Genomic DNA, 14,680 nt, shown 5'->3' on the forward strand with positions numbered 1-14,680 from the left:
TGAAATAAGCTCATTTGTAGCAGGTGCCTGTTGAAGAGCAGGTGCTTGAGGTGGAACAGCGGTGGATTGTACCTTTTGTACTTGTAACAACTGTTGTAGCATATCTTTGAGTTCTGCAACAGAGTTATCAAGTTTTTCAACACGAGCCGTCAATTTCTGGTACTTTAAACCATCACCCAATTTAATGGGATCATCTGATTTCCCACTAACAGTGGTTTTATCAGTGGTAGAAGTAGGGAGTTTACTCCAAACCTTAACCACTGATGCCCCTTTTTCTTGGTACTCGGGTCTTCTTCCTTCAACACTTGACAACCTTTTGATGTTGCCAGTCGGATAAATAAATCCGCTGGTGGTTGGCAGATGTGCTATAAAAGGAATTGCCTCCAAGGAAGTCTTATTGATGTAACCACTGTCCAACTGTAAACCTGTAGGTTCAACAGTTGTAGTGGCTGCTTCACTTGGATTACCACAAAGAGTTACTTGTAACTCAATGGGTGTAACCTCCTCAGGTTGTGTTGGTGGGTTAGCAATGAATGATACAGCAGGCTCAGTCATTTGTTGAGGTATATTCTCATTGATAGGTGATTGAGAAGGACTGAGTAATGCCTGGTTCAAATCAATTGCATCCAACAGTAATTGTGTTTTTGGTGGAATTGAGGATGTGATGGTAGGTGTAGAAATCAGATTTGCTCCGGGCATTGAGCTGTGGATGATGGAGACGAGTGTATCCAGAGCATCATGATGTGGTGGCCCTTTGTGTACAACCTGTTCTTTTTGTGAAGAAGCAGGAGGAGTTATGGTTATGGGTTGAGATATTTGTACCAACTGCTGTGAGGAAGAAGCAGCAGTGGTTTCTTGTGACATTTGTGTTGTCACAGGCATTAACTCTGGTATCTCATCCTCCAGAGTTGCCATTTTGATTGGTTTTGGGGGTTTTTGATTTTTCTTTTTGTAAAGCTTTTTGGGTTTTGTAGGTGTGGGTTTCAAAACAGTTGGTCTGCTGCTTTGATCACCTAGAGCAGTAGGCTCAGCAGTAGATACCTGAGGAGCAGTGGTGGCTGCTAAATTCTGCTCAGGTACCCCTGCTTGTGTTTTGCAAGGTGCTAACATTCGTGAAAAAGTTTCAGATGTTAGGCAGTTTATTGCAGTTATTTCACCTTGGTTTATTAAAGCTAAATCATCCTTACTGAATTTCTTTTGAAAATAATAGCTTATAAACCTTGGGAATAGTAAGAATGATTTGCTTTCAACATTATTAACCAAATCTTTAAAGATTTCCCGAGAATAATTATAATTTTCTTCTTGAAGAATTGCATATCCCAGATTTTGAATCTTTATAGGGATCTCATTAAAAGAAGTGGTTTTGTTTGAAATACATAGGAGGAGGGTATGAAATAGAAATCTTGGTGCAGGAGGAAAATAACCTTTTTCTAAGGTTAGTTTCTTCATCATTGTGGCTTCATACCCTCTTTCAATGAAGTCAATGTGCAACTCGTTTTTAGTGAAGGAAGTTTTACCTGCCTGGTCATCGAGTTGAAAGACTTCGGAGATAGATGGTGGTGTAATGTGGACAGCTTTACCTTTTATGGAAGATTGGATAGCAGTTGCAATGTCTCCTTGTTTTTCAAAGGTTGCATTCTTCCAAAATTCCCTTTGGGTCGCCAAGTAGATGGGTGCGTCGGCGGTGAGCAAAGTTTTGTACTTTGATTTTGCCATGATGGTGATAATGGAATCGAAAACATCTGTGGTTCCTGGTTTTGTGAGAAGACCCAGGAGATTGTGAGATTTTTTGAATGGAATTTCAGTGGAAGTTGCCTTTTGAGAGGCTGTTTTCGATGATTTTGATGTGGGTTTTTGCAGAGAGCTTCGATTTTGTCATTTTTGAAATGAAACGATCGAAGAAATTTGTGAGAAATGAGAAGAAAAACTGCTTTGAGAAGAGAATTTTTAAGAATTCAATTCGACAGTAAAACCCTGTTTTGATGGTGAGTGGGGATGTTATAGGAGAGAGAGTGAATGCTGACGTGGCAGCCGTTACAAAAAGTCTGACTGCTATGTACTGCCCACGTGACAACCACTGGTGAAAATGAAGGACAGTACTTTTGGTGAAAGCAACTGATGAAAGCAGTGGAAAGGGGGCAGTGGATGATTTTCACTATCAGTGGATAGCATATCAGTGGATAAGACACTGCTTTTGAACAACAGTGGTTATCAAGGAATGAGAGAACAGAGGTTGCCTTTCAGCAGTGGGCAGACCTTTTGAAGTAGAGCAGACTTTTGAACAATCAGTGGTTATGGCAGACTTTTAAGGATTTTAATGAAATTTTCATTTTAAGCTATTTTTAAGGATGGATTTTTGATTTTCTGAAAACATTTTGTTGCTTTTATTCATAGAAAAACAAGATGTTGCTTGTTATTCCATGTTTAGCATCCCAATCCTAGAGACCAAGCTTTCAAAAGTGGCTGTATCAAGTGCTTTTGTGAGCATATCTACCAGCTGGTCTTTAGTTGGGACATGATGCAGAGAAATCAAACCTTTTTCATAGCAATCTCTCACAAAGTGATGTCTGATGTCGATGTGCTTTGTGGTAGAATGGGAAACTGGATTTTTGATGATATTTTCTGCTGCCTGGCTGTCCAACATGAGTGGTGTCTTTAAGGCAGTGATACCAAAATCCAGTAACTGATTTTGAAGCCACAGGAGTTGGGCTGTACAGCTTGCAGCAGCAATGTATTCAGCCTCAGCAGTGGATGTTGAAACTGCTGCTTGCTTTTTGCTTTGCCAAGAGACTAAGCAATCACCTAGAAACTGGCACCCTCCTGAAGTGGACTTCGTTGTGGTGTGACATCCAGCAAAGTCACTGTCTGAAAAACCTGAAAGCTTGATATTCCCATTAGCTGGATACCAGATACCAAGTGTGGGAGCACCTTTTATGTATCTGAGAATCCTTTTTACAGCAATGAGATTTGATTTTCTGGGAGCTGATTGACTTCTTGCACAGACACATGTTGCAAACATGATGTCTGGTCTAGATGCAGTTAGGTACAATAAGGACCCAATCATGCTTCTATAGAGTGTTTGGTCAATCAGCTCATCCTTTTCATCAGACATGACCAGCTTATTTGTGGCCATGGGTGTGCTGCATGGTTTACAATCATTCATATCGAATTTGGTTAAAAGGTCTTTAGCATATTTGCTTTGATGAATGAAAGTTACATTTTGCAATTGCTGTACTTGGAGACCAAGAAAGCATTGCAGCTCACCCATTGCACTCATTTCAAACTCAGCTGTCATGAGTTCTCTAAACTCTTCACACATTTTGGTACATGTGCTTCCAAAAATAATGTCATCCACATAAATTTGGACAACCATTAAATCTTCCCCTCTCCATTTAAGAAACAGTGTTTTATCAATGGTACCTCTTTTGAAACCATTTGAGAGTAGAAAGTTGGAAAGAGTTTCATACCAGGCTCTAGGTGCTTGTTTTAGGCCATACAAGGCTTTGTTTAGCCTGTAGACATGATCAGGATAAAATGGATCCTCAAAGCCTGGAGGTTGACATACATATACCTCTTCTTGCAATGTACCATAGAGGAAAGCACTTTTGATATCCATCTGAAACACCTTCATGTTGTGGTTGACAGCAAAGGCCAGGAACAGTCTGATAGCTTCCAATCTTGCAACAGGGGCGAATGTTTCATCATAATCAATCCCCTCTTCCTGTCTGTAACCTTGAACCACAAGCCTGGCTTTGTTCTTGACAACAATGCCCCTTTCATCTGTTTTGTTCTTGAAGACCCACTTTGTGCCAATGGGACTAACCTCTTTTGGCAGTGGTACAAGCTCCCATACTTGTTGTCTCTTAAACTGTTGGAGCTCCTCTTGCATGGCTTCTACCCAGCTGTTGTCTTTTAGTGCCTCTTGGTACTTGACTGGCTGATGAAGTGATAGAAAACCAGCAAAAAGACAAATGTTTTGGGTTTGGCTTCTTGTGAGCACCCCTTCATTGCTGTTGCCAATGATTTGATCAGGTGGATGAGATCTCAAGAAGATTAAATCTCCTTGGTATGGTATGATGGCATTTGTTGGTAAAGGCTGCAAATGTGTATCATCTGAGCTAACCACTGCCGGTGACTTTGATGACCCAGTAGTGGCTTCAAAAGGTGGTGGAATGGGTGGTAATGAGGTGGACCACTGCTGACTTTTATCCACTGTTTGAGGACTTTTATCAGCAGTAGTTGAGGATGTGGAAGCAGTGGAAATGGGCTACTTTGGTCAACAACTGTTGAGGTAGCAGTGGTTGAGCTTTGGCAGCTGTTTTGAACAACTGGTGCTTTTCCCTTTGTGGTAGACCTTTGAGGGATGATGACTTCATACCCATAGTCTGGTGTTGTATCCTCTGATGGACCTGCACTGTTAGTCTTGACAGCAGTATTTTCAAAAGTGAATTTTTCAAGATCAAACAGTTCAGCAGGATTTGCTGGGATTTTCATTGATAAAAGTTCATTGAACTTTACATCCAAAGTCTCCTCCACTACCTTGGTCCGTGCATTGAACACTTTGTAGGCCTTGGCAGTGGTTGAGTATCTCAGAAAATAACCACAATCAATTTTGGCTGCAAATTTTGAAATGGAATCTTTTAAATTCAAAATAAAGCATGGGCAGCCAAATACCTTAAAGTATGAGATTAGTGGTTTGATTTTTTACAGAATTTCATAGGCAGTATTTTTGTGCCTGGGGTTTATTAAAACTCTATTCTGGACATAGCAAGCAGTGTTTACTGCCTCTGCCCAGAAAGTTAATGGCAAACCTGAATCTGCAAGCATGGTTCTGGCAGCCTCAATCAAAGTTCTGTTCTTTCTTTCAACAACCCCATTTTGCTATGGTGTTCTAGGGATGCTGTACTGCCTTACAATCCCTTTCTTCACACAGAAGGCATCCAACTCCCTATTTTTAAATTCTGTGCCATTGTCACTCCTAAAGCTTTTCACTGGAAGGTCAAATTGCTTTTCAACCTGTGTCACAAAGTCTTGCAAAATGCCTGCAGTTTCATCTTTAGAGTGCAAAAAGAAAGTCCATGTAAACCTAGAAAAGTCATAAACTATAACCAAACAATATCTTTTCTTTTAAGGCTTATGACTTGAACTGGGCCAAACAAATCCATGTGTAGCATTTGCAAACACTGGGTTGTTTTGGACTCTTCAATGGACTTGTAGGAACTTTTATGCTGTTTTCCTTTTAAACAGGAAATGCAATGTTCAGGACATGAAAACAATTTTTGTGGTAGGCCTTTCACCAAACCATTTTTTGAAATTTCTGTTATTGTCTTAAGATTTGTGTGCCCCAGTCTTTTGTGCCAAAGTTCTATCTCTTTGTTAGAGGCAGCTGAGAACAGACAGGCATCAGCTCTGGGACACTCTTTTGACATGTCAACAACATAAACATTGCCACTTCTTTGAGCAACAAGTTTAGTTTGACCATTTTTGATTATTGCTTCAATCTTTTTGACCATTTCTGGTCCAACAATCCTACAACAATCTTTTGTGAAGAATGACCCAAACCCTTTGTCACTCATTTGAGATACACTCAGAAGGTTGAATTTTAGATTGTCTATTACATTGACATTTTCAAATTTTACATTGCCAGATTGCACTGTTCCAGACCCCAGAACCTTTCCTTTACTATTATTTCCAAAGGATATATCACCCCCACCATGGATTTTAAAGTCTTTGAGGAGGGCTTTACATCCTGTCATGTGCCTGGAGCCTCCACTATCTAGATACCAAAGACTATCAAAGCATGCAGAAGCTCCCTGCACATGAAGTAAAAGGATTAGTTAATTAAGGACTCCAAAGCCAGCAAGGCTTTGGATGGAGTCTCAACAGTGTCTGGCATGGATGCAGTGTGATGGACAGTGGTTAAGTCAAGGGTTTGGACAGTTTTAGTACTGTTCCTTGCTAACCACTGTTGAGGGTCTTGCCCAATCACCTGCTGGTAACCGAAAGGATGCCTATTCACTCTGGGTTTAGAGGGCTTTTTGTAGACCTCATAAACGTGTGGAATCCTTTGGTAAGACTGTTTTTCCTTGCCTTTTCTGAACTGATTGGCAGGAGGTGCATCAGTAACCTGAACATCTCTTTTAACAGATGTTTGGTTCAGCTGTTTTGTGACAGCTGTTTGAACTGGCACAAACAGTGGTTGTTTCTTTGTGAATTTGACAGATGGTGATGCTGATGGACTCAAGGATGTTTTAGCAAGGTACTCATTCTTTTTGATGTCAAAGTTTTTGAGATACACACATGCTTGAGTTTTGTGGTTTGTTTTACCACAAACAATGCAGCTTTCAGCTGAAACTATGACACTTGTTTTGTTTATATCATAAGCTTTTAAGTGGAAACAATCTTTTGTTAGATGGTTCCTTTTCTCACAAAATTCACAAAACAAGTTATCAATTTTTTCTTTCTTCTTCCTCTTTTCAGACTCCTTTGCAGCAGAGGTTTTAACCACTGCTGGGATGTCCTTAAGAGGAATGACTTTAGCTTTTGGAGCTTTAAAACCATCAGTTGATGTAAAGTCCATTGGCTTGAAATTTTCAAGAATATCACACTCATCAGACCATTTTGGTTTAAATTGATGATTTTCAATCTTCTCAAAGGCAGAGGGGCCCATTGGTCTGTCAAGTGTGATTTTGTTACCAAGTTTGTCAGTGATTTTCACTTCTTGGCCATTCTTGTTTGTGGGGATGTACTCAGCAGTTACATCAGTGGTTGAAACAGATTTTTCAAAAGCAGTGTTTTCATCATCATGTTTTCTATAACCAATCCCAAATTTCACATTGCTTTTTATCTGTTTCTCAAGCATAACCTCATACCCTTTGCATGATTCCACCCATTTCTCACATGTGATCTGGGTGGATTCTAACTCCTTCATGCAAACTTGGTATTTTTCTACCATAGTTTGGAGTTGGGTTTTGGTTATGCTTTGCTCTTCTTTCATGCTGCTAATCTCTTTCTTTTTTTCAGCCAATTTGTTTTTAAGTTCTTTTAAAGATCTTTCAAATTTGACTTCATCAGTTAAGATTTTGTTCCTAAGGTTTTCATTCACCTCTTTGATGTTAGCAAAAGCAATAATGCAATTGTCAGAACATAGTTTTTCTAGAACTTGAGGTGATACCTTGGCAGCAGCCATCATTGCACAATCACACTGAGTATTCTCTTCATCACCAGCTCTCTCTTCTTTTTCACCTGCCTTTTCTTCTTTCTTATCTTCTTCAGACCTTTGATCTGTCAGTGGTTCAATCAGGGTACCTGAACTTTCTTCCAACAGTACTTCATTAGCCACAGCAGTAACCACTGCTTCAATCACCTCATCCACTGTTTCAGAGACCAGCTGTTTCTCTTCAGATTCAACACCCTCCTGTATTGACTCTAATGCCATCAAACAAAATTCATCATGAGAAGAAACATTAGAAGCATAGAGTGCAAAGTTTTCATCACTGAGGTCTTCAGGCATACTGCTCCAGTCAACAAACTCTTGAGTAAAGAAACTTTGTTGATCTGGTTGTGTTGCTACTGGAGCAGTGGTTTGTGGTGCAGGTTGCACTTGTGCCTGGGGAGCAGGGGTTTGAACATATTGAATCTGTGGAGCAGCTGTTTGGACATAATGCACTGGCACAGGATCAACAGCATAATGAGCAGTGTTCACATGTGCTGCTGGGGCATATTGGACATAGTGCACAGTGTTTTGATTTTGAGGTCTAGGATTTGAACTAGGGTGAGTGATTATGGGACCAGTTGTTTGACTCCTACACTCTCTAGCAAAATGTCCTAACCTGTTACACTTATAGCACTTGATTTTCGATTTATCCAACCCAACCCTTAGATTCCCATGCAACCCTGGGAATTTTCGCCCTGTTCTTTTATAAAACTTGCTAGTTCTAACACTTAGCAAGGCCAGTTGATGCAAGATGTCCATTTCCTCTAGACCAGTGGGGTCCAAATGCTGTAAATCATTTAGTTCAAAGCTTAAATTGTCTGACATCTGGTTTTCATTTGTAGTGAATGCATAGCCTGTAGAGTGAGGATCAGGGTTGTTAAAATTTGCACCAGCAGTTATGTCAATGAAGTGATCACAACCCTGATCCTTACCACTACCACCAGATTCTTCTTGACCCAGAAGAGCAGTGTTACCGAATGAATAATCATCAACGGTTTTCACTGACTCTTGTAACTTCCTTTTCTGGTTCAACTCCCTTTCGTAGGTCAGGAGTCGACCATGGAGTTGGGTCAAGGTCAAATCCTTGAACTCAGGTGAATTTCGGGTGACAAACGCTATTGTGTCCCATTTATCTGGCAGTGACCTGAGGAACCTGCTGTTTTGAGTTGAGTTTGTAAAAGTGGTTTTAACAAGCCTCAGTTCAGTGATGAGACAACTGAACCGCTCAAATTGTGGCGTCAGTGATTCACCTTTAACATGACAAAATGTTTCATACTGTTGGTTCAGGATTTCCCTATTGTTTTCTATGACCTCTTCGGTACCTCCAAACTGTTCCTTAAGCGCGTCCCACAACTCTTTGGCATTGTCACAATGTAACAATCCAGCATATATTTCGTTGGGCAGCGCTGATGCTATGATACTAAATGCTTTAGCATCTAGTTCAAACTTTTGATAATCCGTTTCAGTATAATTTTCAACAGGTTTTGGAACTTGTTTTTTAGCATCTTCAGCGCTTGGCACTGTAGGAACATGAGGACCAAAGATGACAGACTTCCAACAACCTGTGCTTTGTTGAGCAAGGATGTGACCCATCCTCCTCTGCCAGATGTTGTACTCATTTCTTTTTAGCATAGGTGGTTTAAAGAGAGAACCAATGTTGTTTTTATCGTCCTGAGATTGTGACGTCATTCTTGTTGTTTTACAGGTACTGAGAAATCAACTTTAGTGGTGATTAATCCTTACTCTGTTTTTCAACGACGAACAAACGATCAGTATCAACTGTTTTGAGCTGAACTATTTACGTCAAAATGATTGTTAAATCAAATTTGACTATCCAAGCTCTGATACCAATTGTTGGATCTGAGTTTCTTTTTGATTGTATTTTGTTTTTGAAGTTAAGATGAAAATGGATGAGTTGTGCAGCGGAATTAAAATGAAAACAAACTTTGCATACAATCAAATGAGAGTAATACTTTAATCAAACATCTTTTACACAATGAACCGAATGATTGAATTTAATTTCAACAACGATTACAAAGATAGATGTATGAATGCAAACTCCCCCTCAGCCCGAGCTCAGTAGTTTGTTCGTGCAAAGAAGACGAATGATGTAAAGAGCTAATAGAACAGTACAAAGTACTGAACTATTTATAGGCACTTGCAAACTACTGAGCATCTTTGCTGACGTCACCATGAAAGTGACATCTAACCTCCTAACAAACTCTAACCTCTGATCTATACAGACACTGCTTGTGTTAACTACTGCTAATACATTCTATTACAAAACAGACTTTAGAACAGCTGCTGCAACCTTCTACTGCTGTGAACCCAGCAGCACTTGTCTGGATCAGCAGTGCTTGACTCAAGGCAGTAGATTGAATCAGCAGGACTTTAGTCTTCCATCAGATCTTTAGTTGAGCAGCAGTTATGAGTCAGCAGTTTGGTAAGATCAGCAGATAGGAGGTCATCAGTAGTTGTAATCACTTTCAAGGGGAGAGATTTGTATATCAGCATCTGCTTATTCAGAATCCACTGTTCTGATCCAGTTTTGGCTTTAATTATCTGTTCCTCTGATAGGGTTCAATCCCAACAAGGTCACCATGCTTATGATTTGAGGAGCTAATCCCCAAATAAAACGTTCAATCCTTTTGAACTCTGGAGTGACCATGTAGGGTACCACATGCGATAAGTCATGAAACCTCTGAACGTATTCTGCGATCTTTGGACCTTCCATCTTTAAATGCCAGAACTCTGTTTCCAATCTTTGGATTTCAGCGCGGGAACAGTACTTTTTGCGCATAAGTTCCTTCAGTTCGGTCCAGGTCAGCGCGTAGGCAGCAGCTTCACCAAGTGTCTGTACTTGCAAATTCCACCAAGATAGGGCTCCATCCAAGAATCACCCAGAGATATAGGTGACTTGCTGGTCTAGTGCGCATTTGCTCATGCGAAGAACAGATTCAGTTTTCTCAGCCCAACGAACAAAGGCGACAACACCTCCTGTGCCATCAAAGTTGACTGGCTTGCAGTCTAGAAACTGCTTAGACTACATGGTATGGTGATGGACCATCCTTGGAGGATGGTCCGCCACGTAGGCGACACGTCACAATCCTCACTAAGATGCTCCATCCTCCAAAACTACAAGGCATGGTAGGATGATCCTAGTCATAGTCCTCACCATGTTTTTTTTATTTTTTTTTATTATTTTATTTTTTTTAACATTTGACAAATATACTAATAAAATATTTTCATTAATATTAAACCCACATTACATAAATATTAAAAAAAAAACATAAACTTAAAAAAAAAGACTTAATAAAAATAAACATAAAGTTAAATAATTTGATGCTTTTTCATGATGTCGTCTTGTAGTTTTTTCAACATCGAACGTCTCGGCTCGGGTTCGTTCTCGACATTAATCATCATTATTTCCCATTCCTTAAGCCGAATTTTTTCATCGGAGATTCGGATTTTCTCATTCGACAATCGGACCTTTTCTTTTAACTTCTCGTCCGATGCACGGCTTTTTTCTTCGACGGCCCGCTCCTTCGTCTTCGACTTTTGGGCCGATATGTCGTTGTACACTTTTAGGTGTTCCATAAACTCAACCATGTTCGGGTCCACCGTTTCCTTTCCTTTTCCCTTGGCCCGCTCCTTTTTTGTTTTGTCTCGGCCCGGTGGACGGTCGGGTTCACGTACGTTATACTCGTCTTCGTCATAGTCGGCGTCATCATTTAAGTTAATGTGACACCTCGCGTCCGACCCACCGGCGCTTAAACTACCCGTTTCCGATGTTTTTTGGCGTTTCGCCATCGCCACCTCGTTAGGAATGGGCGACCATTTTGGGTCGTCTTTTACAACCATCCACGCGCGAACGTGAGGAAAGTTGGAACCATGATTTTGCTTATACTTTTGCAATGCCATTTTGAACACATCCTCGTCGTTCCACCCGCTACGACGGTCACTTGTATATAATTTGTTATACTCCTCGCAAAACCGATTAATGGCCGAGTTCAATTTTCGCCACTTCGAGGAAACCGAGTCGATATCTCTATACGGGCCTTGGTCCATCATGGCGAGAAACTTGGTCAATACTTTGGACCAAAACCCGTCACCCGGTTGATTGTTACTTATATAAAAACGAACAAATAAAATTAAATAAACAAAACATATAAAATAATAAAAAAATTACTTACTGTTATGAATTAAAAAATTAAAAAACCTAAACTAAAAACTAAACTAAAAATTAAAAAAACTAACTGTGAAGAATTAAAAAACTAAAAACTAAACTAAAAACTTAAAAACTAAACTTAAAATAACCTACTGTTATTAAAAAAAATTAAAAACTAAACTTAAAAAATATTAAATTTAAACCAAAAAAAAACTATAAAACTTAAAATGTAAACTTTATAAATTTAAAAAGATGTAAACTTTAAAAAAATACGAACCTTTTACCGGGTTGTCGGAAGTGCCAAGGAAAGCCTTGGCTAATGCTTCTTCTTCGATTGGGGTCCATTTAATCGCCTTCGGTTTCGACGCTTGATCACCCGCTACTTGTTTCCCTTTGTTTCGTTTTCCTTTCCCTTTTGGCGGTTGGGTTTCGGGCACAATCTCCACATCATCTTCGGGTTCGGATTGAAGGGGGGGGTGTGGGGATCGGTTGGGGTTGAACGGGGGGTGTGGGGATCGGTTGAGGTTGAACGGGTGGAAAGTTCCAAGCACCCCGCATCATCATTTGTTGAAGAGCTTGATTTTGGGAGATTTGAGTGAATTGGTTGGGCGATTGTTGGAATGACGCAAAAGCGTTCGATGAAAATTGGGAGAATTGGTTCGGTTCTAGCGTTGGATAATACCCCGGAACCGAAAAAACATTTGGTTGGGTCGGATTGGTGGGAGTATTCGGGTTGTTCGAAGGCGTGTTGGGAGTATCGGGGTTGTTGAACGGATCCATGAAAATTATGTGGAAGAAGGTTGAGAGTGTAGTGGAAGAGAGTGTAAAAATTATAGGAGAAAATGGTGAATTGTGGAAGTTAATTTGGTGTTTGATAGTGAAAATGGGGGTTTAATTTATATATTTTAAAAATCTAGCCGTTTGGCTTTATTCAAAAAATAGAAATTTAATTTTTTTTTTATTATTAACGGTCATATTTTAATAGGGGGGCCCACATCTTTGCGTCGTCGCCAACGTCCCTTTTCGGACGGAGAAGACGGAGACGGTAGGGGGCGGCACGGTGTGTGGACCGTCGCCGACCCGCGACGGGCCGGGGCCGACCCCCATACCGTATAGCCTTATAGGTGCACCCTGCACATACGTTACAACATGAATGGCATTAGCATCCTTGCTAAAGATATCCAATTAGGTCATGGTATGTCTTAACGTCTTAGTATTACCATGAGGTGGGTTGTTGTTGCCAGTGTTGCCTGAGTTGCTTCCACTAGTCCCTCCTTGAGAGGCGGCGTATTGCGCGATGGCAGCAGCGATGATTTGCTGGAGTTCTGCCTGATTGGTAGGCATTTGCGGTTGTTGACGTCTCGGCGGCATCTTCTGAAAGATGGGTTTACGTCGGTCAGGCTATAGTAAAGCGTACGTATATAATGATAGTAATAGTACATAACATCTCATGTTATCATTATATCATTCACATAACATCTCATGTCACAAATATAAATAATCAATCAAGCATCAAATATGATGAGAATACTGCGATTGCCATATATCTAGACCACATAGTAAGTGTACAAGTACATCACAGTGTCATGCAACATCAGTCGACTAAGGGCTACATCACCCCAGTCCAAAAACTATATCGAATCAGTGTCAATACATCAAATACATGTCAACAAAAGTCAGAATCATAATGTAGTCTCCAAAAATGCTGTGCAGTCAAAAGCAATCGTTGTCTTCTCACCAACGTCTACCCATACGGCACTGATGAGCTCTACACGGATGGCGGTGGAGGAGGGGGAAAATGAGTGTAGAAAAAACGACGCAACTGGAGCCAGTCCTCCTCCATGGCTCTCTGGGTACGCAAGAAAGAAGCAACCTGTCGCTCTAAAGCGAGAAGGCGTGCAGCATAATCTGGTGGTAAAGGTCGAGAGGGCTGCAAAGGAGAGTGGGTCTGACCATGACACTGCATGGCGGCAGCTGAGCTCTCTCAAGCTCCTGAATGCGCTGTGTGTGTCTCTTGCTGAAAAACAAAAGACATCAAAACGTCCTCAATAGAGTGCCCCATATGGAAGGGATGGTAGGGGTCGGTCGGTGGCATAACAGGTGGTGATGACCAGAGAAACGGCTCCCTGGCTGGATCAAAAGGTGCCATATGAAATGGAGAAACAGGGGGTAAAACAGGTGGAAACTGTGGCATAAAGGGAACAGACGTCGGCACATGCCCAAAGGGATGGGCCGAAGAACCCTCTCCAGGTCGGGCTGGAGGTGTAAACTGAGGAACTGGAAAAGAGAAATCAACGTGTCATGCATCAGTGGTATGAGGGGGAATAGGTGGAACCTCATCATCAGCAGGAATCCACCCGTGCTGGGCGTGCTCATCTCGTGGGTCCCTCTGTGCCTCGAAAAGTGCATGGTCAAACTGAACAGGTATAGGATCAGGGTGGGGTGCAACAAGAGGGTCAACAGGTGCATCAGCAATAAGTGGGGGATCAACATGATCAGCAGCAATGTCATGATCGCCCTCCAACAACGGAGCATCCACAAGGTGATCATCAGCAGGTGGGTCAGCAATCACAGGCTCAATAGGCATGCCAACCTGAACGGGGTCATGGTCAAGCACAGGGTCTAGAGCGGCTGCCTGCTCAGGGGCGATGGCAGGCTCGGGATCATCAAAGGCCATCTCAAAATCAAACTCAGGGTCAATGGGATCAACTGGGTCAGCTGGATCGACTGGATCCTCCATAGGCTGATCCATAGGTATAAACTCTATATCCTGATCCGGGTCGAATCCTGGGGGAAAGATAGGATCGGAATCCTCCACATCATCGTGGTCGAAAGCAAAGCTAGGAATAGGGGCAACAGAGGATGCCTGGTCAGGGTCTGAACCATGTGAAAAGTGTTGTGCGCTCAGAGTGTGGGAAGGTGCGGAGGCCACAGACTCGAAGGAGTCTGGAGCAAGTGAGTGTGCAGGCGACTCCGCAGCTGGAGCATCTGCGAGCAGTAAAAGTCCTCTGTCGGCTATAAGGGCCTCGCCCTCCTCATCGTCCTCTAGGAGATCATCGTCAAACAGATCAATATCGCCATCAGCATCGGCGTCAAGAAGTAAATCGTAGGCGGGGTAAACGGCCAAAGGTATAGGAGCAGGGATCTCTACCAGCGGTAGGTCCCCGGCCAAAGGGCCATCAGCGAGCTCATCAGCCTCGTCAGGTAGCGCGAAGGGCTGAAAGTCGTCCTCGTCCCTGCTAGTAACGTCCGATGTGTGCACCTCGTGCTCTGAAGATGCTAGGTCATCTGATACT

The 14,680-nt window shown here is 41.7% G+C and overlaps 1 protein-coding gene across 1 annotated transcript; it reads right to left on the minus strand.

Annotated features, from left to right (window-relative positions):
- Positions 1-10,518: 10,518 nt before the first annotated feature.
- On the minus strand, positions 10,519-12,495 carry LOC110873099 (glutathione S-transferase T3-like). Its single transcript, XM_022122026.2, has 2 exons — positions 11,661-12,495; positions 10,519-11,342 (listed from the first exon to the last, which is right to left on the minus strand). Exon 2 carries the CDS (start codon positions 11,285-11,287, stop codon positions 10,547-10,549), a length of 741 nt encoding a protein of 246 aa, XP_021977718.2. The 5' UTR covers positions 11,288-11,342; positions 11,661-12,495; the 3' UTR covers positions 10,519-10,546.
- Positions 12,496-14,680: the final 2,185 nt, after the last annotated feature.

The sequence above is a fragment of the Helianthus annuus genome, chromosome 8 (genome assembly GCF_002127325.2).
Source record: "Helianthus annuus cultivar XRQ/B chromosome 8, HanXRQr2.0-SUNRISE, whole genome shotgun sequence".
Classification (NCBI taxonomy): domain Eukaryota; kingdom Viridiplantae; phylum Streptophyta; class Magnoliopsida; order Asterales; family Asteraceae; genus Helianthus; species Helianthus annuus.

Coding starts and splice junctions, on each gene's coding strand:
- LOC110873099 (XM_022122026.2), bottom strand. CDS start 11,287: ATGATGGACCAAGGCCCGTATAGAGATATCGACTCGGTTTCCTCGAAG.